General features: G+C 39.6%; 1 protein-coding gene across 5 annotated transcripts in view; it reads left to right on the top strand.

Moving 5' to 3' along the window:
* Positions 1-25,339, top strand: part of cnnm3 (cyclin and CBS domain divalent metal cation transport mediator 3) — a 36,071-nt gene extending 10,732 nt beyond the window's left edge. For 2 of the 5 annotated variants that reach the window (XM_026173003.1, XM_026173000.1), the window contains exon 8: positions 1,815-2,739. In XM_026173003.1, the coding sequence (XP_026028788.1) occupies positions 1,815-2,678 (864 nt within the window). In that variant the 3' untranslated portion in view covers positions 2,679-2,739. Of the gene's footprint in view, positions 1-1,814; positions 2,740-7,483; positions 7,834-12,771; positions 12,869-14,651; positions 14,783-16,543; positions 16,671-16,875; positions 16,948-20,792 lie in introns of those variants that run through there. The other 3 variants (XM_026173002.1, XM_026173001.1, XM_026173004.1) reach the window with 3 other exon arrangements.
* The last annotated feature ends 465 nt before the right edge of the window (positions 25,340-25,804 follow it).

The following is a 25,804-nucleotide window of genomic DNA, read 5'->3' as shown; positions in this document are numbered from 1 at the left end:
CCATTGCTGGAAACTGGAGTTTGGCTGGGCCGCGCTATGAATTCTGGGATATGGTAGTAATTTGGACAGCCTTCGGCGCGTCGCTGTGACGTAATCGGTCTACAAATGCGGCCTCAGGAGGATGCAGCCCATGAATTTGGACATGTCCAGAGTATAATCGCAGCCTTTGCGGTTAGAAAATTGCACTTGATCATGTCGCGATATTATCGCAAATGCGATATATCGTTCAGCCCTAAGTCAATCCTTCAAGCTCGGGTCCTCTACCAGAGGCCTGGGAGCTTGAGGGTCCTGTGCAGTATCTTAGCTGTTCCTAGGACTGCGCTCTTCTGGACAGAGATCTCCGCTATTGTTCCCGGGATCTGCTGGAGCCACTCACCTAGCTTGGGAGTCACTGCACCTAGTGCTCCGATTACCACTGGGACCACCATGACCTTCACCCTCCACATGTTCTCGAGCTCTTGAACCGTTCGATACAGTGCTTTCGGTTCGGTACGCATATGTATCGAACAATACAAAATTTTTAATTTATTTTATCAACTTTCCTTCTGACGATGCTGTCTGTGTTGAGCGCTCAGTGGATCTGCGCTCGAAGGTGCAGCCTAGGCGGAGTAGTCGAACGCAGATTCACTGAGTGCAGGGCAAGCTAGCGAGACAGAAGTTAAGCTCTGGTTGCAACATGGCAAATTGAACCTCCCCCACCCTCATTCAGATGTGGCGTTTGGAACTATTTTGGTTTTCATGTGACGTATGACCCTGAAGGTAAGCGCGTCATGGACTAATGTAAAACAGTATGTTGGATGTGCCACGCAATGCTCAATTACATGGGTGGGAACTAGTGTGTTAACGCAGTTAGCTCGTTAATGTGTTGACGCCGTCCAGCCCCACGCATGGGGCGATCAGCGGTAGCTCGTTAACGGAGATTTGCCGTGTTGTGGCGTTAACGTCATTTCAACGAGATTAACGCTGACAGCACTAGTGGGAACACAACGAATATGACTGCACATTTACTCCGACAGCATCCTAGTGCAAAGACAAGTGGAAGTAGACAAAAACAACAAGCACGCATGCTACAAACTTTACCCGAGTCATTTAGACAGCCGTTAGCACATGATTCTCCTTATGGGGACCTGATATGTTTAATATGCTGCTGAGAATATAGCCCAGAAGAAGCATATAGTATAGCTTTTATTTTGGAAAGAGCCATTTCTCTGTAATAAACTCTTTTCCAAAGATGAGTGATTTCTCGATCAGATAGATTTATTATTTTATCCCTTTGTTTCAGCAACATTACATTTAAAAACTGTACTTTTGAGTTAAAATATATATTTATAATTTTAATAAATGACAAATGAAAAAGGCATGAACATTTTTTTTTGTATCGAAAAAATATCGAACCGTGAATTTTGTGTATCGTTGCACCCCGTGTGTGTGTGTGTGTGTGTGTGTGTGTGTGTGTGTGTGTGTGTGTGTGAGAATCTCTCGAACCGGCAACCTTCCCAACTCTTGAGCCACGATCACCCCCATATACACACACGCATACGCACACGTGTGTGTGTATATGTGACTATGTATAGTTTCTATTATGTATTACAGGTACAACTTATATTGACTGTGCCAGGCATTGCACTAAAAAAAGTAGGAAGATGGCCGCACACTAGAGGCGCTCCTAAAGCCTGTTGATTAATGTTCTGAACCTGGAAACATACACTCCAGCTGTAGTCATAAATTGGACACCCTTTGTTGACTTTGAAGTTTTTCAAGAATTACCGTCTTTGGAAAATGGCAGGTAATAACAAAGCAAACTTTTTTTTAAGGGAGCTACCACGAGGAAGAAGCAAGCTAGCATTAGCCTCGCTCCGGAACCGCCCGAAAATACACCTGCATCTGAGGCCGCCTCTCCAGCAGTAGTTGAGGAAGGTATAGGGAGCGAGAGCAAAAAGGATGTTTTTGAGGAAATTAAGAAAATGAACGCTACTCTTCAGGTCGTAGCAAAAGATGTCACCACTATTAAAGAAGCCACTAAAGAACTGAAAGATTCGGTGGAAGATATAAAAGTGAGGTTAGGAGAGGCGGAACAACGTACCTCAGACATGAAAGATGCCAGCGTGCTTACCGAGGCAAAAGTGGACAAATTCCAAAAAAGGATGGAGGCGTTGTGGTCACGAGTGGAGGACCTTGAAAACCGTAGCAGGAGGAACAATGTACGGATTATTGGACTTAAAGAAGGTGTGGAGACACCCGGGAACGTGGACAAATATGTGACGGAGATTCTGGCCAAAGCACTTAAGCTTTCTGGAAGTGAATTTGAAATTGAACGTGCCCATTGTTCCCCTGTACCAATGCCGGAATCTAACGAGCCTCCCAGGGTGATACATGTCCGCTTTCTACGTTCATCTGCTGGGGAGAAAGTACTACGGGTGGCCAGAGAGAAGCGTGGAGTCAATTGGCAAGGCGCCAAGCTTTCCTTCTTTGAAGATGTTACAAGGGAGCTGGCGGAGAAGAGGAAGGCATTCAACCCGGTCAAGAAGCGTCTCCGAGAGCTACAAGTGAAGCATAGGCTGATGTATCCTGCAACACTCATTTTTACGTGGAACGGACAAAAGACAAAAGAAAGCATTCAAAGGAGGCCGAGAAATTTCTGCAGGAGTCGACTTAGAGGAGTGCGGGACATGATGTAACAGATCGGAGAAGTGTATGTGAATTTTAAAATAAGGTAACAAATAAAAAACTGGGCACAACGGGGCCGCGGCGGCGGTGCTGCTATCGGACGATTAGCGTGTCTCACGGACCACGGACAGTTTGGTGTCTCAAGCTAAAGTTAGTTAGGCTTGGGTAGGAGGGGAGGGAGGGGGCGCTTAGCAACGTTGTTTTGGTTTGTTTGGGTTTTGTAATATTGAGTGCCTATGCCTATATATTTGTGTTGTGTTGTAAAGCGCACAAGGTGTGCCTTAACCCATTTCTATTAGAAAGCGATGAACAGGTATACTAAAATAATATCGTGGAACATAAACGGATGTGGGGACCCAATTAAGAGGAAGAAGGTTCTAGCATACTTAAAATCTAAAAATACAGATATAGCGTTTATTCAGGAATCCCACATTGCTGGGGAAGAAGAGGCAAAAAAGTTTAAACGAGACTGGGTGGGCTCCGTTTTTCATAGTTCATATTCGAGTAAACGAAATGGTGTTTTGATCCTTATTAATAAAAAATTAAGCTTCGTGTTGCTGAAGAAATATAATGATAAAGAAGGGCGCATTATCTGCTTGGAGGCCTTAATTAATGGGGTTTGAACAGTTTTGTGTAATATTTATGCACCTAATAAAGCAGAGCCAGATTTTTTTTTTTTTTTCACAAAATTAACAAGATAATAGGGGATCATGAGGGGCAGGTAATATTGGCTGGGGATTTCAACCAGGTGATGGATGGGATAATTGATAAGAGCAAACCCAGGGGTACGTCTACACCCAGGGACAGAGAGGCTGTTCATTTACTGACAGAGGATCTTTGCCTAGTGGACATTTGGAGGTTAGTTAATCCCAGTTCAAGGGAATATACATTTTACTCCAATTGTCATAAAACATATTCGAGGATAGATTCCGCCTTAATATCAAAGTCTCTGGTCGATTCAGTCGTCGACTGTGAGATTGGTGCCATTGTCATTAGTGATCATGCCACAGTAGAGTTGCAAATTGATTTAAACACAGATAGAACGAAGAGGGGTCGCTGGAGGCTTAACATGATGTTGTTGCAGAACAAATGTTTTAGTGAGGAGTTAACAAAGGATCTTAAAATTTTCTTCGAAATCAATATGGGTTCCACAGATAAAGTAGCCACAGTTTGGAAGCATCTAAAGCATATATAAGAGGAAAGATAATTGCATACGCAACAAAAGTTAGGAAAAGTGATCTAGAACGGGGAAAAAACCTTAGATAAAGAAATACGAGAATTGTAGAAGGATTTAGCGAGACAATACTCAAATTATAAATACCAGACTATATGTAAATTAAAATACCAGCTGAATGACATTTATAACAAAAAGGCATAATATGCCTTATTTAGGCTTAAAACAAAATTTTATGAAGGTGGCGAAAGGAATGGAAGACTATTGGCAAGGCAACTGAAGCAGCAAGATCATTTAAATAATATATCTATGATTAAGAAAGACGGCCAAGTGGTAACCTCATCGAAAGAAATAAATTCAATTTTCCAATCATTTTATCAAGATTTGTATACGTCTGCTGGTGCACTTAATGAGGGGGAGGTGAAGACATTTTTTTCAGGTCTACAATTACCTACTCTTTCTGGGGAACAGAAAAAAAGACTGGATGAGCCTATAACTGAAGAAGAGGTCAGAGCTGCGATCTCATCAATGAAGAATGGGAAATCGCCAGGCTTGGATGGCTTCCCGATTGAGTATTATAAGAAATATATTGATATTTTAGCTCCAGTCCTACATAAAGTTTACCTTGAGGCATTAGAAATAGGTTCCTTGCCAAGTACGTTTAATGAAGCACTGATCTCCCTTATTCCTAAAAAGGATAGGGATCTATCGGACCCAGCAAATTACCGGCCAGTAAGCCTTTTGGGCGTCGATTGCAAAATTTTGACAAAGGTTTTGGCCTCCCGCCTGGATCAAATATTACCAGATATCATCAATGGTGATCAGGTTGGCTTTATTAAAAATAGGTCCGGGACCCGGCAGGGGTGCTCTTTGTCCCCGCTGCTTTTTACAATATTTCTGGAACCGCTGGCCTTGGCTATTCGAGCTAACAGGGATGTCAGAGGTGTTCATGCAGGGGGTATGGAGCACAAGTTATTTCTATATGCTGATGACATCTTAGCAGTATTAACGGATCCCATGCAGTCTCTACCAGCGCTACTCACATGTGTTGAGTCATTTTCAGGGTTGTCAGGTTATAAGATAAACTGGGACAAATCGGAAGGCATGCCATTATCAGCATCATGTCATTCTAGATGCGTTACTCCATTCAATTCTAAGTACTTACCTTCAGGTATGAAGTATTTAGGAATAGTATTAAAACCCAAACTGGAGGATATTATGCTTTCAAATATGGAACCTCTCCTCCTAAAGATAAAAACAAATCTGGATAAATGGGGTAAATTGAATCTTACACTATGGGGTAAAATTTATGTGATTAAAATGATGGTGGCCCCACAGTTCAATTATGTTTCCATGATGTTACCTGTACGAATTCCTTTACACATATTTAGTCAATTTGAGAAGTTAATTAAAGATTTTTTGTGGAATAACAAGAAGCCGAGAGTGACTATAAAGAAAATGTGGGCCTCTAAAGACATTGGGGGAATGGCCCTCCCAAATGTGAAGTTGTATAATTTAGCTTTTGAAATGTCAAGACTGGCCAAACACTGGACAGGATCGGACTCTGAGCTGAGCTGGATGAAGATCGAACAGGAACTAGTGAGCCCTTTTACACCCTTGGATGTTCTCTCACAGGGCTCGGCAACTAATGGACAAGACTTTCATAATAACCCAGTGCTCGGGTATTCCAAAGCTGTCTGGGTAGAGGTGCACAAGATGTGTGGAGCATCTCATTTAAGACAACCTTATACCTCGCTATGGAACAACACTGCTGTACAGATTGGGCGAAAAACTGTGCTCTGGAAGGAATGGCTTGTCAAAGGCAAACACAGGATAAGTGATCTTTACTCAGGGGGAGTGTTTATGTCATTCGTTGAAATAACCCAAAAATATGGTTTGATAAGAGAAAATAATTTTTGGAAATATTTACAAATAAGGGATTGTATTACCAAAGGGAAATTTACTCAAAGCTCAAATATGGTGGTGGAGTTTTTAGAATTGTCCAGTACGGCACATAGGGCAGCTGTTTTCTACAAACTGTTTAACAATCCAAAAAAAGAGATGTGTGAAAACTTAAGGATTATATGGCAGAGAGATCTGGGTTGTGCAATTTCTAAAGAAGACTGGCGCAGAATTTTGTCATTCTCTGATAAATATATAAGAGAGGTCAGGGGTAAATTTACTCAGTATAAATTAATACACAGATGGTACTTCACTCCGTCCAAACTTTATAGAATGGGAATCAGTCCCAGTAATGTATGCTGGAAATGTAGTTCAGATCCAGGGACCTTTATGCATGCTATTTGGGAATGTGGGAAAGTTTATCCCTTTTGGCAAAAAGTATTGGATAAAATAGGAAGGTGGATTGGTTTGATGATACCCCTGTCACCAAGACTGTGCTTATTAGGGGATCAGTCGGTGTTACCTGGGGTTTCAAAATATGACTTTGTGGTTATAAAGGTGGGGGTGATCGCAGCGGCTCGAGTTATTCTCAGTGTATGGAAGGAACCATCTCCTCCAGAATATAATAGGTGGAAAGAAAATATGCTGAAAATGGTGTCGTATGAAAAATTCTTTGCTAGGATTAATGATAATAGGGAGGGTTTTGACAAATCATGGGGACATGTTTTTGGCTGAGATGGCTGGAATTTATTTGGTCAGGGCAATTATCTTTAGTTAAATTTTATGCTTGCTGCATTGTATGTTTGTGTAGGCACTCAGTAATGGAACGACTTAAGAATTAGATTTTATTGTCCTTTTTTTTTTTTTTTTTTTTACGGGTGTACCGATAGTTAGTAGGTATTGAAAATAGACCCAAAATATAAAGGTGAATTAACCATGGGATTGGAAGCTCTTTTCTTTTCTTTATTGTTTCTTTTCTCTTGTTGTTTTGTTTGTTACTTTGTTTGTTTTCATGTTGTTAAATGTTAAAAACAAATAAAGACTTCAATTACAAAAAAAACCGCACTTATTAGTAAAAGTACAAATTTAAGACTGTAAAATACAGCCTTTTAGCCTGACGTAACCTGAAAATCACTGACAGTGGAAAACATTATCCAGAAATAAGGATATAAGTAACACAAGCAAAGCAGTAGAAGTTGCATGTGTGAATAATTTTTTTTAATACTTTCTCTTTATTGATTTTCATCTTATTTTACATACAGAACTAAAGAGGGCAAGGGAAACCAACACAGTCACATATGTTCGCATATTCCAAAATACACAACGCCTTGTTTTACTTACACATATTACATATTACACAGGTGCATGTCCCATTCAAACAAATTCGCAGCTGTCCCTCTGCATCACAGAGGTATCAGTTTCTAGTCTCTTGACATATAACGATCCCATCGTTCCCAAAGTCTCTCTCCTTTCTCCTTCTGTAGCCGCAGTGAGAGGGTAATCAGTTCCATATGATGAATTGTGTTAATAATGTCTATGACCAGCTTCCGTGTGGGGGGGCTTGTCTGTAACCAACACTTAGTAATTGCCTTTTTGCATGCAACCATAATTATTTTCAGTAAGTATGAGTCTCTGTTATTTATATCCTCAGGGATATTCCCAAGGTACATGGTACTAAAGGAGAAGTCCAGTATTACTTCCAGCACATCCATCACCATTTGTTTAATCTCCTCCCAAAAGGTCTTCAGTTTAGGGCATGACCAGAAGACATGGAAGCAACCTGCAGTGACCTCCCCGCACTCCCTCCAGCATGAAGCGCCTGAACCACTTATTTTGGATTTCTGCTTTGGTGTGATGAAGAATCTAATTAAATTCTTCCATCCAAAATCTCGCCATGTTAAAGAATTTGTGGTAGACAACACATTCTTCCACATCCGCAACCAATCTTCCTCTGAGATAGTTATACCTGCTTCTTTTTCCCATCGATGACTGACATATCTTGTTGAGGTCTTTTTCATGGCTGTAAAACTTCTGTATATTTTGCCTATAGTACCTCTTATAATGTTCTCACCATAAGCATCCATAAATATTTGGATCACCCCACTAGCATCTGCGTCAAGCATTCTAATTTCCTTCCGGAAGAAGCTCCGAACCTGCAGGTAACGATAAAAATCTTCCCTGCCGATCTCGTAAATCTGACACGTCCTCAAATTTGATCAGCTCCCCATGCTTAACTATCTTACAGATCGCAGTGATTCCATGCCTGGACCACTCCCTGAATTTATGGTCTAACAATGCTGGAAGGAAGCGTGGGAGATGCGCTGGCCATCCCAGCAACCCTATTTCCCTATTAAGACCAAAAATTTTAATCACATCTGCCCATTTTTTCAGGGAAAAACTTACACATAAATTTTGCATCTGATATGCCTGTGGCAAACTCTCAAGAGACCCCAGAACAGACTGTATTGGGAAATCCATCAAAGAAAGCTCAATGTCCTTCCATTTTGCCTCAAACTTAGAGTTACACCAGCACACTAGAGGTCTGATCTGGGCTGCCAGATAGTAATACTCAAAGCACGGTAGAGCCATGCCCCCCCGCTCACCAGGCAGCTGCATTGTTGCATATTTCACTCTCGGCCTTTTATTTCCCCATATGAATCTTGAGCAATGCATATCCCACTCCCTAAATTGTTTTGCTGGGACCTCAACTGGAAGTGCTGCAAACAAATATAGCAGCTTTGGGAGGATATTTATCTTTATCGCTCTAACTCTGCTGCCCAGATCGAGGGGGAGCAGACTCCACCTCTCCAGATCTTCATATATCTTCTTGTTCACCCGATTATAATTAACTTCATATAACAATGCAGGGTCTTTTGTCAGCAGGATCCCCAAATACTCCATTTGAGATTGATGCCATCCGAATCTATATCTTGCTACCAATTGTCTTGAGGGGTTAAAGAAGAATGTCAAGATTTGAGTTTTTTGAATGTTCAGTCTATAACCAGACAGTCTGCCATATTCTTCCAGTATTTCCATAAGCAGAGGAATTCCCTCTTCCGGGTTTCCTAGCGCTACCAGCACATCGTCTGCATACAAGCAAATTTTATTTTCCACATTCCCCGTTGTAACCCCCTCCAATCGAGTATCTTCCCTGATACATTGAGCCAATGGCTCAATGAAAAGGTTGAAGAGCAGTGGGCTCAACGGGCAGCCCTGCCTGCAGCCACGTTGTAGCGTTATCCGATTTGAGAGGCTTCCATTAACTTTGATCCTCGCTGTTGGAGACATATAAATCATTCTTATACACTGAATAAACCTGTCACATAGCCCAAATCTCTTCAACACATGAAACAGAAATTCCCACCCGACTGTATCGTATGCCTTTTCCGCATCAAGCCCAATGAGAACTGTTCCAGTTTTCCCTTTAAGTATCCGGTCAATAGTATGAATGGCCCTTCTGATATTATCGTGTGTTTGTCTGTTACCAATGAAGCCTGTTTGATCCTCCTCTATCAGCGTGGGCATCAATGTACTCAACCTCCTAGCCAAAATCGCGGCAAATAGTTTATAGTCTATATTTAACACGCTAATAGGTCTATAACCTCTGGGGTCAGTTTTATCCTTCCCTGCTTTTGGTATGACAGAGATATACGCCTCCTGCCACGATGGTGGGAGCGCCCCCCCACTCAGAGAGTAATTAAAAGAGGCCTTTAGTAGCGGGATTAAGGGTTCCCTCATCTGCCTATACCTCTCTGGTGGAAATCCATCACATCCTGGGGCTTTAAAAGTCTTGAGTTTTGAGATCCCAATGTTAATCTCTTCTGCTGATATTTCTCTGACGAGTTTTTCATTCTGCTGCTTACCTATAAATGGTAGATCTAGGCTGGATAAGAAATTCTGAATCTTATGCTCATCTGCTTTGTCCGGTTGTGTGTATAGCTCAGTGTAATATTCTTCAAATGCTCTCTGAATTTCTTCAAGTTTATTAGTTATCTTATTTGTTTTTAAATTTCGAACTTTATGAATAGTGTTCTCCTGTTGTTGCCTCCTGAGTCTCCATGATAATAGCCTAGCAGCTTTGGGTCCTGCCTCATACCACCGTTGTCTATTATATTTTAATTTTTTTTTCAATTTCCTCACTTAAAATTTTGTGGATCTCCTGTTTAACCAGCCTCATCTGCTCCAATACCTGGGGGCACCTTGTAACGGTGTGCAATTGTTCCAATTTTCCCAAATTTTCCTGCAAATCTGACAGCTTTTTTGCTCTGACCTTCTTTAGGACTGCACATTTTGCAATAATTTTACCCCTAAGGTATGCCTTAGCCGCATCCCATAAAATCGTAGGATTAACTGTTCCATTGTCATTGAGTTCTAAATATGTTTTTAACTCCTGTCCCATTTCTCTTTTAAACAAGTCATTATTTAACAGGCCTGTGTTAAGCCTCCATAAGGTGTTTTTGGGGCTAGCTTTAAACCCAATCTTCATAGTTAGTCCCGAATGATCAGATAAATCTCTTTGTCCTATTATACAATCCTTCACTCTGTGGAGATCTTTACTAAAAGTAAAGAAATAATCAATCCTCGAGTACATATCATGTCTCGCTGAATAAAATGTAAATTTGCGTTCATGTTTGTGTAAATATCTCCATATATCTATAAGCCCCAACTCAGACAACATTGTTTTTACTTGTTTCTCTAATTTAGTTCCCCTCCGGTCTCGGCTAGTTGTATCCCATTTTGGATGGAGAAGTAAATTAAAATCTCCTGCACATATACATGTACCAACACTTTCTGCGGCAATAAGACTGAATATCTCCTTAAAGAACCCTGTACTACTACCAGGGGGTGCATATATATTACACAGCGTGACGTCTTCCTGTTCCATTTTCCCTTTCACCAACACAAATCTTCCCTCTTTATCTTTATGTTCTCCAGTAAACTCAAAACCAACCTTGTTCGGTATCAGAATGGCCACTCCTCTTTTTTTGCCAGATCTATGTGAGGCATAATAGATATTTTTGAATCCCATTCTCTTCCACTTCTCATGTTCTTCCTTTGAGAGATGCGTTTCTTGTAGAAATGCAATATCAATTTTTTCCCTTTTTAGCTTTGAAACTATCTTACTCCTCTTAATGGGATTCTTTATACCATTTACATTCAAAGACAATACCTTATAATACCGCATATGTTCTATATATTTCCAACTTATTTTCCTGCACCAACATAACAATACTCCCAGCCCTCAGAACACATAATAAACACACATGAACAAAGACAGAACTTGTCTTAACCAAATAAACCAGGTCTTCCATAAGAGAGGTTTTTTCTCTCCTCTCAGTCTGGGGGAAATGCCACAGTGTGGGGCCCCTCTCGTTTCCTATTTTAAAAGAAAAAGGGAAACTAAAAAACAAAAACAAAAAACATGTGAGTCACCTGCATCGGACCCTCACCACTCTATGATCAAAGGGGTATCGACGTGCCATATTCCATCACGGCCAGGGGAGGAGGCCATCCAACCATATATCCCCCTGTATTGATCAGCAGCCCGGCGCACCTGTTGTTCCGTTGGTCTTATGTTCATCTTAACAGCGAAACGGGGCGGGCGGGGCGCAGGTGTTACTCCTCCGTACCTTCAGCTTTTCCCGTGCGCTCCCGCGTAGATCAGCTGTATTCCCGGTGCGTCGCGGCCCAACCACGCTCGTCGGTAGGATACTGCTGATCATCTCCGCCGTAATGCCTTTGGGCTTTCTTGTGGCCACCGGTCCCACCGTGTATCCGCGTCTTCTTAGATCCGCCGCAGCTTCCTCCGCGTTATTGTATAGGACCATTCCCGAGTCAAAATGAACCCGCATTTTAGCAAGCGGGGTCTGGAACCGGATGGCGTTTTCTTTAAGTACTTTTTTAACCGGGCCATACTCTTTTCTCTTCATTTGTATGTTTTCGGCATAGTCGTGATCAAAGAAAATCCGTTTCTCCTTTATATATACAGGCTTCTTCCATGCAGCGCGTAGGATTTGTTCTTTAATATTGAACTTTAAGAAGCGCACCACCGTTGATCGAGGGGGCGCCCCCGGCGGCGGCCGCACTCCCAGCGCCCGGTGAGCTCTCTCTATCCCTAGGTTCTTCTCGCTGCCCAAGTCCACACCGTCCCCCAACTCCGATATCATCATGCTTTCCACATACCTTAGCATGGAGGTGCCTTCTATGTTCTCAGGGATGCCATATATCCGTATGTTATTACGGCGTGAGCGCCCCTCCAAATCCGTAACCTTCTCTTGGAGCTGCCTCTGGCAGCAGCTGAACAATGGCATCCCTCACTCCAATGTCCCATTTCTCCTTCCCTACCATGTTTCTTTCCATTTCTTCCAGATGTTTCCCCACCTCCTCGATCCTGCTTGTGGCGGCGGTAACCTGTTGATTTATCTCGTGTGTTAACTCGCTCATTTGGGCTTTCATGTCCTCTTTCAAACTTGTTCTCACGAGCGATAGCTCCTTCTTCATCTCTGCCTTAAGGTCTTGCATGCCCTCCGCCACTACTTCACCCACCACTTGTCTGAGAGGGCCTAGCGCTGATGTTGCGGCCTCCGCCGCCATCTTCTCGCCCTCTTGCTCGGAGCGTGTTTCATATGTCTTACTCTCAAGTCGCGTTTCTAAGCTTCGGCCTGGGGCTCGTCCCTTCTTATTTTTATTTCCGCTCATTATTCTTAAAGGGAAAATCGCTTTTAATGAATTATATTCTTGAATTGCGGATTATTTTAGCTATCGATGCAGGAGCTCCTGTTTATGCTGCTACTCTCGCCACCATGACACCGGAAGTCCATGTGTGAATAATTTTAAGGACATTCTTGTGAGTTTATTGTATATGTTTTCTCTTGTTTCCAAAAACAATGGTAAATGGTAAATGGCCTGCATTTGTATAGCGCTTTTCTAGTCCCTAAGGACCCCAAAGCGCTTCACACTACATTCAGTCATTCACCCATTCACACACACATTCATTGTGTGCATGTTTCTTGTTTGCTCCTTGTCAGGGCCGCGTTGAAGTGGAGATTGGCAAAGAGGGGCTGAAATTTGAAAATGGAGCATTTACATACTATGGCGTGTCTGCTTTGACGCTGCCATCTTCAGGTGAGTTTACAAAACACAGAATTGCTTCACAATGCAGGGACAATTCACCCGAAGACTGATCATACAGATTTCTGGGCATTTAAATGCATCATCATGTTTGTTAAGATTGTGTATACTTCATGAATTAAAATTAAAAGCCATATTTAAAAAGTTAAGATTACAGTGTAGTTTTAACACTCAAAAATAAAACTATTTACAAATTTTATTAAATTGTTTTAAGTAAGATAAACAGGGCAATTTCACAGCATTCCTGTAGAATACTAAAACTATTACATATACAGTAATGTACTTTACATTATATTAATGCATTTCAAAGCGCGCGTGTCACTCCGAATGGCCTGGAAAATTGTGTATTAAGCACTGAGAATCCTGATAATTATTTAGAGATATTGTATTCAAGAGTTTCATTTCACCACTAGACTTCCAGCTGTAAGTAAGAATATGTCTTATTATTTTCATTATTTTTCTTGGTAAATAAAATCCACAAATCATCTCCACAATTTTAAAAGCCTGAAGTGACATCTTTCATGTCACATTTTTGTCTGACCCCTAAAACATTTTACAACCTACAGAAAATACTGCAAATAAAATCACACTGAGCTGCTGGAGCAGTTAAATGTTGTTTTTGCATACATAGTAGACAACAGATATTAATAAATCACGTTAGGGCTAGGTTTATATGCTAAGTCATAAAAAATAAGAAAACAAATTGAGCAGGATAAATTAAAATCAGCCAACATGTCCTGTTTTACATGCATGGAAGTTTTAAAGAAGTTCTTGGAGTTTATATTTATGCCTGGAATTTAACCCCATAGCATTCATTTTCATATCAGCTAGGTTATAAAAGACTTCATGCATATAATGGTCATTTTAGGTATTCCCTTTAGGTTTGACCACATAGTATTATAATTATAACAATGTTTCTGTTTTAATCTAGTAAATGACCTTATTGCTCATTTTAAATGATTTATATTTTTGTTTGATAAATGAATAAAATAATTGCCTAATTTTAAATAAAGGCTGATAAATTCTTAGTCCTTGAATAAGCCATAGACTTGTATGCTCAGTGACATTGTTCTTTCAGTTGAATCAGGACCTTCCAAATATGGGAAGAGATTTTGAGCAGGAGTGACTCAAAACATTAATGGAGCCAATATGTAACATTTACAGTATCTGTAGCATGTTAGTTAAATCCTAGTTGAAGACATTAGAAATAGCAATTTAAAGGCACCTAACAAAAATTATGTGAATTACAGTTTAAAGCTAAACTAGTTGGCTGTAAGTGGGACCAAATTTTGTTACCTTTTTATTATTTACCTCTCATTTTATTTATACCAAGATTAAAACCTTAACTGTGATTTAAGTACATTAAAATTACATTATTTAATGGTCACTAAACCACGTAAATTTCCAATCATAAGCTACTGTTTCAAGTTAGCAGTTTTCTCTTAATAATTCTCTCCATAGCAAGGTTTGAAGAAATTAGATTTAAACTTTATCATATAAACTTACATATTAGTTAATTGATTTTTTACACATTCTTCATAATAATTATAATACTTGTTCCAAGGGTTTGTCAGTCGCTTCAGTCACACCTCAAAATTTTATCTTCAAACCAGTTAAGCATACAATAAGCTAAAAGTAATGATTTCTACTAAATCATAATGCTGTGTTTCAGTGTGTTTTCATAACAATGAGTTGGTGACAATAAGAAGACAAAAGAGCTCAAATTTGCAATGCTCCAGATAATGTGCAGGCTGTGTGTATGATTGTGCAATTTCAGTGCACCAGTCTCCGGTGTCAACTCAGCGTCACTCTCCCAGGGATCCTTTTGAGTCAGCAGAAGCCACAAGCCCGTCCAGCTATTGCCCCGACTACACCGTCCGAGCTCTCACGGACCTCCAGCTCATACGAGTTTGTATATGTGTCTTTTCTCTTGGAAAGTATTCATCCATAACAAAGACTATTCGTAAGCATTAAAAAGTTTTAATTTAATCTGTATTGGTTAGTAAAGCGTATCATAGACAACAAACTGATAATACAGTTACAGAAATATAAAGAATATAACAGTTTGACAGAGCCTACAATAATACAGAGAAAACCCCAACAATCAGATAATCCCGATGAGCAAGCTTTTGGTGACAGTGGGAATCCAGCCCTAACTAAATCATGCATTCATTACTTCTATGCTCGACAGCGTTGGGCAAGTTACTTTGAAAAAGTAATTAATTATAGTTACTAGTTACTACTTCAAAAAAGTAACCGAGTTAGTAATTGAGTTACAAGATTATAAAAGTAATTAATTACTTGCAAAGTAACTATTGCGTTACTTTTAAAAAAAAAGTTTAACCCACTGGGGTCCAGGGTATAATTGGCCATTTTTAACTACTTTTGATTTCCCCTCTACAGTTCACCTAAAAACTATTTACTTGCCTTGTTTAGTATCATCCTTTTTAGCACAACCTCACATGTCTGAATTTACAGTTATGTTTTTATTTTGATATACTGTATTAACACAATTGATCTAAAATCAGACAAAACATAAAATCCGAGTAGAAAAAGTTATGTTTTACTGTAACAACCACAAACATGTTTATTGAATCATATTTCATAACTTTAAATGCAATTATAAATTGTCAATTTTAAAATCATATGCAAAAGTTTTGCAAACAACAAAGTTATTTGCAGCCGTTTACCTTTTACCCCCTTTTTTTAAATAACCATTTCAAACTATTTACAGAACAATCAGCTGTTCTGCATTCAATAAGATGCCACACAAATTATTTGTGCCACTCCAAAAAAATTATTTCTAAGGTGACTACTGTCTCCAGGTAGAACCTGGAGACAGCAGTCACCTCATTGTTCTGACACACAACACAATACTATCCACAACACCTAACTACACAAGACAACACATTAACTACAGACTCCAAATATGCTGAACGTCACAAATCTCTCACATCTCAAAACTCGCTCTCTCTCTCTTTTTCTGAGAGTGCTTGCTAGCGCTGTCCTTAGACATTAAACGTGACAAAACTATTGAGGAAAAAACGCCATGAATTTATTGTTTATCATGACTCTGGTTTTACGTGGTCTATCAACACAATTTAAAAACTGGTATATATCACCTTGTTGGTTTGTCATCTTGAAGTGGTCATGTTATTGGCTTACCACGACTACTTTATTCTTCCTCAGTCAAACAGCAGCACTCAAGCGATTGTTTTGCCCCCTTAGCTACAGGTGTTGTGCCAAAAAGTGATCGTTGGGCAGAAAGTGATTGCCGTCCGCGCAGCTGCTAAAAGCTGTAGCGCCCAGATTACTTACAGTTACTTCCGTGCAACTGATAAAAGATGTGGTAAGCTGAAGACAGCATCTGTTTGTTGAAAAATAGTAAGGCGACCGCACCGCATTTTCTTGTTAGTAATGGTAACCGCGTTGTAACGATAGAAATGGTAATTAGTTAGATTACTCGCTACTGGAAAAAAGTAACGCCGTTAGTAACTCTGTTACTATTATCCCATTATCGGTTACTTGTAATGCCGTTATTCCCATCACTGATGCTTGACTACTGTAATTCATGATTATGAGGTTGTCCTAAAAACTCCCTAAAAACCTTTCATTTTATCCAAAACCCTGCAGCGACATTACTAACTTGTGTGTACGTGTGTTTTGCAGGTGACACGTCTACAGTATCTCAACGCTCTCATGGCGTCACGCGCTGGCCAGAGTCCAGATCCACCTGAGATCAAGATTTTGCCGAACAGTCAGACCAAGCTGCTCAATGACAGAAACACCACGCAAGGTAGCTTTGTTCAAAATGATGTCTGACTTGCCGGGTGTGCTGCCCCATCGACTACAAAGCTTTGTTTTCCAGACGCCTTTTGTAAACGTTTATAGGAATGTGCATTCCTTTTTGCCTTCAGCTGAACTAAATTAATTTTTTCTCTTTCTCTTTCTTTTCCCTCCTTGCGCGCCTCCATGTGTCCTCTCTGCTCTGGCCTGTCCAGAGTTCCCTGTAAACTTTTCATTCTTTGATACCATTGAGAACTACTGTTAACACTTTTGTTTTGTTGCATGAGGTAAATGAAATGCAGCCTGTCACTGACTGTGTCCATTTCTGGTTTCTGGAACCATCTCACTTCTCCCAGTTTTACTGTAGTTAGCTGAGTCTCTTTGAATCTGCATGGCTGTTCTACTGAATTGATGCCCTTCACAAAGCTAATGACAGGAATCTGGGTGTATATAAAAACATAGGCGACAAATGGTGATGAATTGTGTCCTCTGGCATCCAAAATGTAGGTCTACACTTTACAATAGAGAACTTAGGTGAAAACTGTTTGTTTTAACCTGATATATTTCCCAATAATGTGCCTTTATGGATAATGCCCACTGTGTCCTCTCAGTTCAATTAACTTCAATTCAATTTTATTTTATACTTTCAGTTCACAACGTCTGATGTACGTGAGTACTGTCAGGTAATGACTGTGATGTTAGAGAGCTTCAGTAATTCAGCAGTCCACTATAAGCAAAGCACTCAGTCATGGTGGGGAGGAACAGTATCCTTTTTAATAGGAAAAGACATGTGAGAACCAGGTTCTCCAGGTCAGTTAGGTTCTATGTAAGCGATTTCTTGATTCAACTGCTCAGTTAGCAATCCTGCCTAGGTGTTAAAGTGGAGCTTTCTAATTTGGCTAAACATGAAAGGCATGAGTTCTAGCACAGTACCATGTGGAACTCCACGACTGGTTAATGTGTGGAAGGAACACACCTTGTTTACATGAACAAATTGGATGAGATAAATATAACTCAGACTGCCACAGTGAACCATCTTCATTGTACAGATTCCAGAAAAAGAAGAATCGCTCAGAACGGATTATACTGACATCAAAAGCACCCTGCAGCTGCAGATTGCTGTTTCAAATCACAGCTCTAGAAATGGGGAATATATCAGAGTTAAATAAAGCAAAATTATTCTTTGAGAATAATATTAAACCCCTCCCCCCAAAAAGGCTTATATTTTCAAAAAAAAGGTTAAAAGGTACAATATATGTTAGACTGTAAATTTGAAACTGCATAAAATAAAATAAAAAGAAAAGAACTAAAAAGATCAATATTATGTGATAAATTAACAGCTCTAACCTCATGTCAATCCCATATTGTGTTTCAGAGATATCTCTCCTAATTGAGCATGTTAGCCAGCTAGCATTTGGATGTTTCCTTTGTGTCTTGGTGTGGAATAAAAACTCTGTGGAGCCTCCAATATGATCTCTGTCCAACATGAGAGGAACTTGTAGATCTGTCCAGAAACAGTACTGTGCAAATATTTCAGGCAGGTGTGAAAAAATGCTGTAAACAGAGAATTTAGAAAATTCTACACAAATAGGGATGCAGCTGCTTCAGGATAGCAATTCAATGCACCTTCAAAACAGCAGGTACACTAGGTACACTTGCACACAGTTTTTGAAGGAACTCTGCTAGTAGGTTGTTCCAAACATCTTGGAGAACTAACCACATATCTTCTCTGGATGTCTGTTTCCTCAGATCCTTCTGTCTCTTCATGTAATCCTAACACGCTTGATGATGTTGAGATGCTGAAGATGGTTCTTAATGACTTTGTCTGTATGTTTGGGGTCGTTGTCCTGCTGCAGAATAAATTTGGGGCCAATTATATGCCTACCTGATGGTATTGCATGATGGATAAGTATCTGACTGTGTTTTTCAGCACTAAGAACACCATTAATCCTTACCAAATCTCTAACTCCATTTGCAGAAATGCAGCCCTAAACCTTCAACCAACATCCATGATGCTTCACTGTTGCGTGCAGACAATAATTATTGTACCACTCTCCAGCCCTTTGACGAACAAGCTGCCTTCTGCTACAGCCAAATATTTAAAATTTTGACTCATAGGTCAAAAGTCTAGAGCATGTGCTGCCATTTTTCTGCACCCCATTTCCTATGTTTCCGTGCATAATTGAGTCGCTTGGCCTTGCAGCCAAAAAGCCATACCTCCAACTTGGAAACAACTCTTCCATGAAGACCACTTCTGGCCGGACCTGGGTGGGTGTACCTGGGTCCCACTGGTTTATGTCAGTTCTGAGCTGAAGGCACTGCTGAACATCTTCCAATTTCGAAGAGTAATAAGCTTGATGTGTCTTTTATCTGCTGCACTGTTTCCTTGGCCAACTACTGAGTCTACAATCCTCAACGTTGCCCGTTTCTTTGTGCTTCTTCAAAAGAGCTTGAACAGCACATCTTGAAACCCCAGTTTGCTTTGAAATCTTTGTCTGGGAGAAACCTTGCTGGTGCAAGGTCTTGTGGTTCTGCTCAATATTGCCATGACATGAAACGGTCTTTCACAACCTCACCTTGGTAGCAGAGATTGGCTGTTCCATATAATAATTGCTGATGGTTTGAAGGCAAAAGGTGGTAATACCAAATATTGATTTGATTTAGATTTTTATTTTGTTCTCTCACTTTGTTTATTTTTATCAATTTACAAAATACAATCATTATTCATATTTCTGAAAGCATTCTTTACAGCATTTTTTTTCACACCTGGCTAAAACTTTTGCAGAGTACTGTGTTTTTCTTTTAAACAGTCATGGTTCTGACTTCTCTGTGAGCCAGCCATGTAAAAACAAAACACATGGGCAGTAAATGAAACTGAGGTGACATGGCCACGTTGATTGGCATTACTGATGTCGTTGGCTGATATATTTAATGTATTATCACATCAGTTTTGTGATGGCTTAAGAAGTCTGTGTACCCCTGGCACAAGGATGGAAAAATAATCACCTGGGGAAAAAAACCCAAATATCATTAGCAGCTATTGATCATTGGTATTGCTATTGTAAAATTGGTATCTAACGCACAGTCGCTGGAGACTACAGCATGACCAAAATTATTTTTGCAGCCTTGTGTAATTAACTAGAAATTTCATTGCTTTTGAAATGGTTGCTTTAACAATGGGGACCAGGTGTGTAGCCACTCGCAGTCAGTTACCATCTTCAGAGCGACTTTGGTGCCCCAAAATGGTGATAAAGCAACAACAGAGACTCGACAACTCGACCTTGTAAACTTGATAACAGATTGTTGGACAACAATTTCAAATCTTTTACCATCATACATACACAGAATTAACTCATTACATTTATAGACTGGTCACAATCTCATAGATCTTAAACTGAAGTTCAAAAACTTCTGCACAAATAGGGATGCAGCTGCTGCAGGACAGCCATTTAATGCAGTTACCTGGTAACCACTGATTTGCTTATTGCTTCATTTGTTTTTGGTTTCCATCCTGTTTTTGCTCCAGTGTGACTGAGTCATCCGTGAAACCGTGACCACAGTCATTTAAAGTTTTTATTAGAAAGGAGGCAAAACATAACAACGGGAGAAAATGTGTTAGTCTATTATTAGCAAAAATTAATTTCAAACTTAACGGAGACCCGTCATATGCCTATTGGAGGACTTGTTACATCACCATAAGTGTACTAAAAAAGACAAAAGATGGCACTAAAGTGATGACAAAGTCTGTGCTCCTGAGAAAAGCTGTACTTGAAAATATTTTTGAGTTGAATGTCATCATTTTGGCCCATGATATATCTCCAAAATGAATACAGCATACAAACTATTGTTAGTTATTTTATGTAAAATATAATACAGAGGGAAAGCGTGAGTGTATTTATAGACAAAGAACAACTCTTTCCTAATCACTGGCTTTTCTTCATCAATCGTGCTATCTTTCATGTCTTGAGGCAGACTATTGTTTCCTATTTTTATTCCCCTGCCATCATCTTTTAATCCCCTCTTCATATTACTGTAACACCCCACCCACCCCCACCTTAAACCCCCTGAGTGGGTTTACATAAGTGTGATGATGTGACTCCTTACTCATCCTAGCTCTCCTGTCATTGGTCAGATTCCACAGGTGGCACCAGAGCCCAGAAGAGCTCCCCAGAAGATGAGGCTCACGGGTAGTGCAGTTTCTGTCAGCCTGTTGTTTGGGGGGGAAGCCCTCCTCCAACCAAGTAGAGATTGGTTTTGTTTTTTTATATCATTGTTTGTAATTATTGATAAATCATCTATGGCTGGAACCTAGTTATTGGACAAGACTGGAGTGGAAGTGCTTTTTGTCTTTTATGTACATCTACTGTTCACACTGTTCATTTCCACCCACATTCCTTTATGTGCTTACTATTGGAATTATTATTTTATGCAATTTTTAATAACTTTGGACTATGTGTGTGCATGTTTATGTATATACAAATAAAAATGTGGTATAGCAGGAAAAAGTATATGGATCCTTTGGAATGACCTTGTTTCTATTGGGATTCATTATAAAGTGTCATCTGATCATCTTCTTTGCCAGAAGCGCAATGTGCTTCAATCAGCAATACAAAACTGTGTGTCTGAAAGAAGAGCTTCCTGTAGCTGCAGGTCAAACTTGCACTGAATTACGGAAAACTCTTTCCCTGCATTTTTTTTGTTGTTGTTATTTTAAAAACTGGGCTGATACAAAATGCAAATATCTCCAAAGGGTTCCATTGCTGTTTCTTGCCCTTGAGTATACATTTTAATCTGGTGGTGCCTTACTTCCAGATTGAGCCTTCTGTACTAAACTTGTTTTGCCATTCCTTACTTGCGTGCGTGTGTGTGTGTGTGCGTGCGTGCGTGCGTGCGTCCCTTTGAGACATTAAAAACACTCGATAGTGGGTTCTAAGCAGATTTGCACCTTACATTTGTGCACTGTGGAAGATGTTAAACTATTTGGTGAGATGCGAGGTACGTCCGAATTTTTTCAATTCATTTAACATTGATGCCATACTGTGTGTGTGTGTGTGTGTGTGTGTGTGTGCGCGTGCGTGCGTGCGTCTTTGATCTTTCAGTCGCTCATGGATGGTTTTCTAGGGTCTGGTTCTACTACCATAGACCTTGGATCTGTAGCAAAGATTTCTTGAAGCTTGACTGATTTTTCACAAATTCTGGATATAATGTTTTGTCAGGGTAGAAAACATGGCTAAAACAGCACCGGCCTTTTGAAAGAATTCTAGAAACATTTTGTTCAGTATAGGGGTTAACAGTGTAGACCTGTAGAGCTCAGGTGCTGTTGATTGTTACTATATACATAGAAGTGACTGACCTTTCTGCTAGTTTATCCCGTTGTTCTCTTTTTTTTCCCCCCAAACTGGCAAGTCAAATTGAAACATGCCTTACTGTGAGACAAAATACAGTGTGGTTTCTCCAAAAAAAAAAAGAATATAAGGACAGAACTATAATTCAATATGAAACTGAGGATGAAAAGATGCAAAAGGATTTCCAAATTGACGTCACAAGCTGATAAACTGTTATTTGACATATCTTTTATTACTTCACATCACACATTCACCATAAAGACTCTGACATGATGGAATGGAGATTTGATAGTCTAAGAGAGGGAATTTTATTTGGCACCCCACAGTTAGACATCTTACAGTGTTACTGTTTAAAGGGACCTTAACACAAGACTAAACACCTGTTAGTGTTAATAATGTTTGAGACCTTTGTCGACATCAAGATTAGAGTGCACTGATTTCTATAGCCTTTCTGCTGTGATTGGTTATTATGCCTTCAGGCATGTGTGATTGAGTATGTGTGATAAATTCAGAGAAAAGGACTATAGAAATTCAACCAATATAGAGGTCCTTGCATGACGTCTAGCAAAAGGCCAACAGCACACCTAACAGGGGTTCTTTTTTCCCGACAAATTCTGATTGGTCGAAGAATTGGCTTTTACAGAAAGACTGCCACTACAGACTTTACCATAAAGGGGAAGAAATCCAGAAAGTATCAAAGCTAAAAAAAAATACTAATGAGATGCATAGACATTTATATGAACAAATTATATATATCCAAATATAGACAATTTTGAGGGGGTTTTTTTAGGTTGTTATTTTTTCCCCACTCAGTCTCTAAACAAAACTCCAGACTCGTGGTTTGTACTTGTACTTTGACTTTTGATACTTTGTACTTCTGCTCCAAACTTTAGGTTGCAGCTTTTTAAGTCTCACCTACTTAGCTGCTATTACCAGGCCAAGGAGGTGAGACTATGTTGTTATCTTTTGCATCTCTGCAGGCTTAATTCAGAAACATTGAGTACTGAAAGAGCTAGAGATTTTTGTTGAATTCTTTTTAAAGATTGGTGTAACTTATGTGACCATACAATGCCTTTAGATAAACAAAAACATCCATCATGTCTAAAAGGACCTGTGGAAACACCAGTTGGAACAATAGACCGTATAGATGATATGGAATTGAGACAGATCACATTACTACCTTGTCAATCACTCTAACATTTTGACTCTAATGGAGACCGTAATTTCTTTTTATAGGACTTGAAACCATAAAAGGAGACCATAAAGTCATCAGGAAAAGCAAGATTTAATATAAAGTTGTGCAATCAGATCTGTGACACAGAAATGGGACATGTTTCTATTGTTGCTGTTCCTAGTGTTCCTTAAGTAAGTTCTAATATACATGCTGTGATGCTTCTACGAGTAGGTCTGCTTTTCATAAGTCATGTAAACTTAAGACTTATGAAAAGCAGACCTACTTAAACTTAAGAGCATACAGTAAGCAGCACAGCACAGAGCACTGTGGTTAAGTAGAGGGTCTGCTCCCTGCACTGTTCCCAGTGTGTCGTCTAATCCTTGCAACTGGAAATCAGATTGGCACTGAAAGGGTGAATGTGGTGAAATGTTGTTTCTAATATTGTTTAACTGCAGTTGCCCTGTAGTTAAACAAGATTAGATTGAACAAATCCCAAGCATTTGTTTGTGCTTCAGAAGCACCTTTAAGAACCTTATTTCCCACCTCTTTGAATTATGATGGCATTCCTGTGTGTGTGTGTGTGTGTGTGTGTGTGTGTGTGTGTGTGTGTGTGTGTGTGTGTGTGTGTGTGTGTGTCCCCGTATGAGTTCAACGCAGTATGTCACCTGTAGACCATGAAAAACATCCAGTCTGCACTGTAGTATTCATTATCCAGTATGCTGACAGTCTAAAATACATTTGAAATGTCTGTCAGTCATTGTTGCATGTGTGTAAACATGTGAGAAAGGTCAGAAGTGGCTTCTAAATAATCCCTGTGTTGATGATAAAATATTAATGATAACAAGGAAGGACAGGAAGAGTCAGTCTTATAATGGAAAGCTTTCACTGCATAATTAAATAAATGGAACTAGATGAAACAAAGCAGTGGGATATAAAACAACATCTTATTCTTCATTGTAGGACCTATTATCTCATTCATAGAGGAAATTAACTCAAAGGGAGCAAATACAGTTTTGTGAGGTGATGGAAAGTGAATTGGCAATGGCCAAACTTATGAGGTGAATTGTCAGAAAATCAAAATGAATCAGTGAAAGCACAAACGGGTACAGGTTCATCTTATGTTTATATGACAATCACAGTTGAGATGAAAGAGTTCCAAAAAGGCCCAGCAATCTTTAGTTTGGGAATGGCTGCTATATTGTATAAGGTAGATTTTAAAATCTAAATCTAACCCTTAAAGGATAATTCTAGTTAATTTCAACCTAGCTTACATCCCAGTAATTTGGCTCAATGGCTCATGCTAACTTTACCTTGTCAACTCCATTGTAGAGGTGGCAGTGTGAGAAGTTGCACAAGAAGTCAGCAAAGTTGTTTCTTTACATTGTGTTGATGACTATAACCGATTTTTAGAAACTGTTTTAAATTACAGACATTTAACTCATTTTAAATGTCTCCTTTCAATTTTTCAGATGCACGGGTGCCAACTTAACCTGAGAATTCATGGCCCATTAAGCCATTTCAATAGGAAACACACCATGTTAATCATTACATAATCAACCTAGTGTATTTCCCACATTGGTGTGCAGGGTTGCTTAGGAGTCGGCGCTGTCAGCTGTGACACAGTGTGTTTCTTTGTGTTTCAGATCCATGTATGTTAGATTCAGTCTGTGCACATGTATGCGTTATTATTCAAGTGTATTGCCATATTCCAGCAGAATCCCAGATTCCCTGATAATGGGATTGTGAGTAAATATTTTTTTCAGCAGTTTGCTCATTTTTTGTTCTAAAAAAGTTGATTTCTATCAAAAGATTGAATGTAAAAAGATAATCCTGATTTTGTGCGACTTGGGCAGTTTGCTGATGTTAAGAATGATGTATTACTAAATGACTACTTGGAGTATAAATCTAGGAAATATTTTATAGGTAATCAGTCTTAGTTTCCAGGTACAATACTGTTACCAGACGAGTTATTGAGAATTAAATAGTTCTCGCTCTCTCTCGCTCGCTCGCTCACTCTGTTACATTTGTATAGAACTTCTAAAGTTATTTTTGATGGTTTGTTTTTTCTGGAATGCTGCCAGTATTGGGTATATTGGGACTCCATTGAATTTAACACTTTCAATAATTTCTTAAGAAATAAAGTCAATCCTGTTCTGAACATGTTAATTATGATTGCTTTTTCTTTTCATACGCAGCATATGACATGACGTGAGATCGCTGACATGAGGTTTTTATACTGACATAGTGCGAATAAAGATCAAATAAAGCAGTTTGCTTGAAACAACAACTTGGAACCTGAACACAACATTCCCCCAACATTTTCAGTTTCTAGTGTGGTGTTGTCAACACCAGCCTAAACATGCCTGACGGTGTTCTCTGGATGAATCCCGTACTCTACCTGAATCTTGGCCAGAGCTCAGTGTTTTACTGTAGTTAAACAGAAGATGGCAGCATCTGTGTTGTAATGAGCGGAATTTTAGCAAGAGACAAGTGTATCAATCTGTCAGAAATATATGCAGACACCAGTATATGTTAGGGCAGCTAAAGGAATCAGAATTGGATAAGCAGAAGACGAATGGAGGGAGGGAGCTGTGTAATGAGATGCATGCAGGTGATAAGAATCAA

This window comes from Astatotilapia calliptera, chromosome 7 (assembly GCF_900246225.1).
Source record: "Astatotilapia calliptera chromosome 7, fAstCal1.2, whole genome shotgun sequence".
In the NCBI taxonomy this organism is placed as follows: domain Eukaryota; kingdom Metazoa; phylum Chordata; class Actinopteri; order Cichliformes; family Cichlidae; genus Astatotilapia; species Astatotilapia calliptera.
The sequence above is the reverse complement of the archived record's forward strand: the minus strand, read 5'-3'. Positions and strand labels throughout refer to the sequence as shown.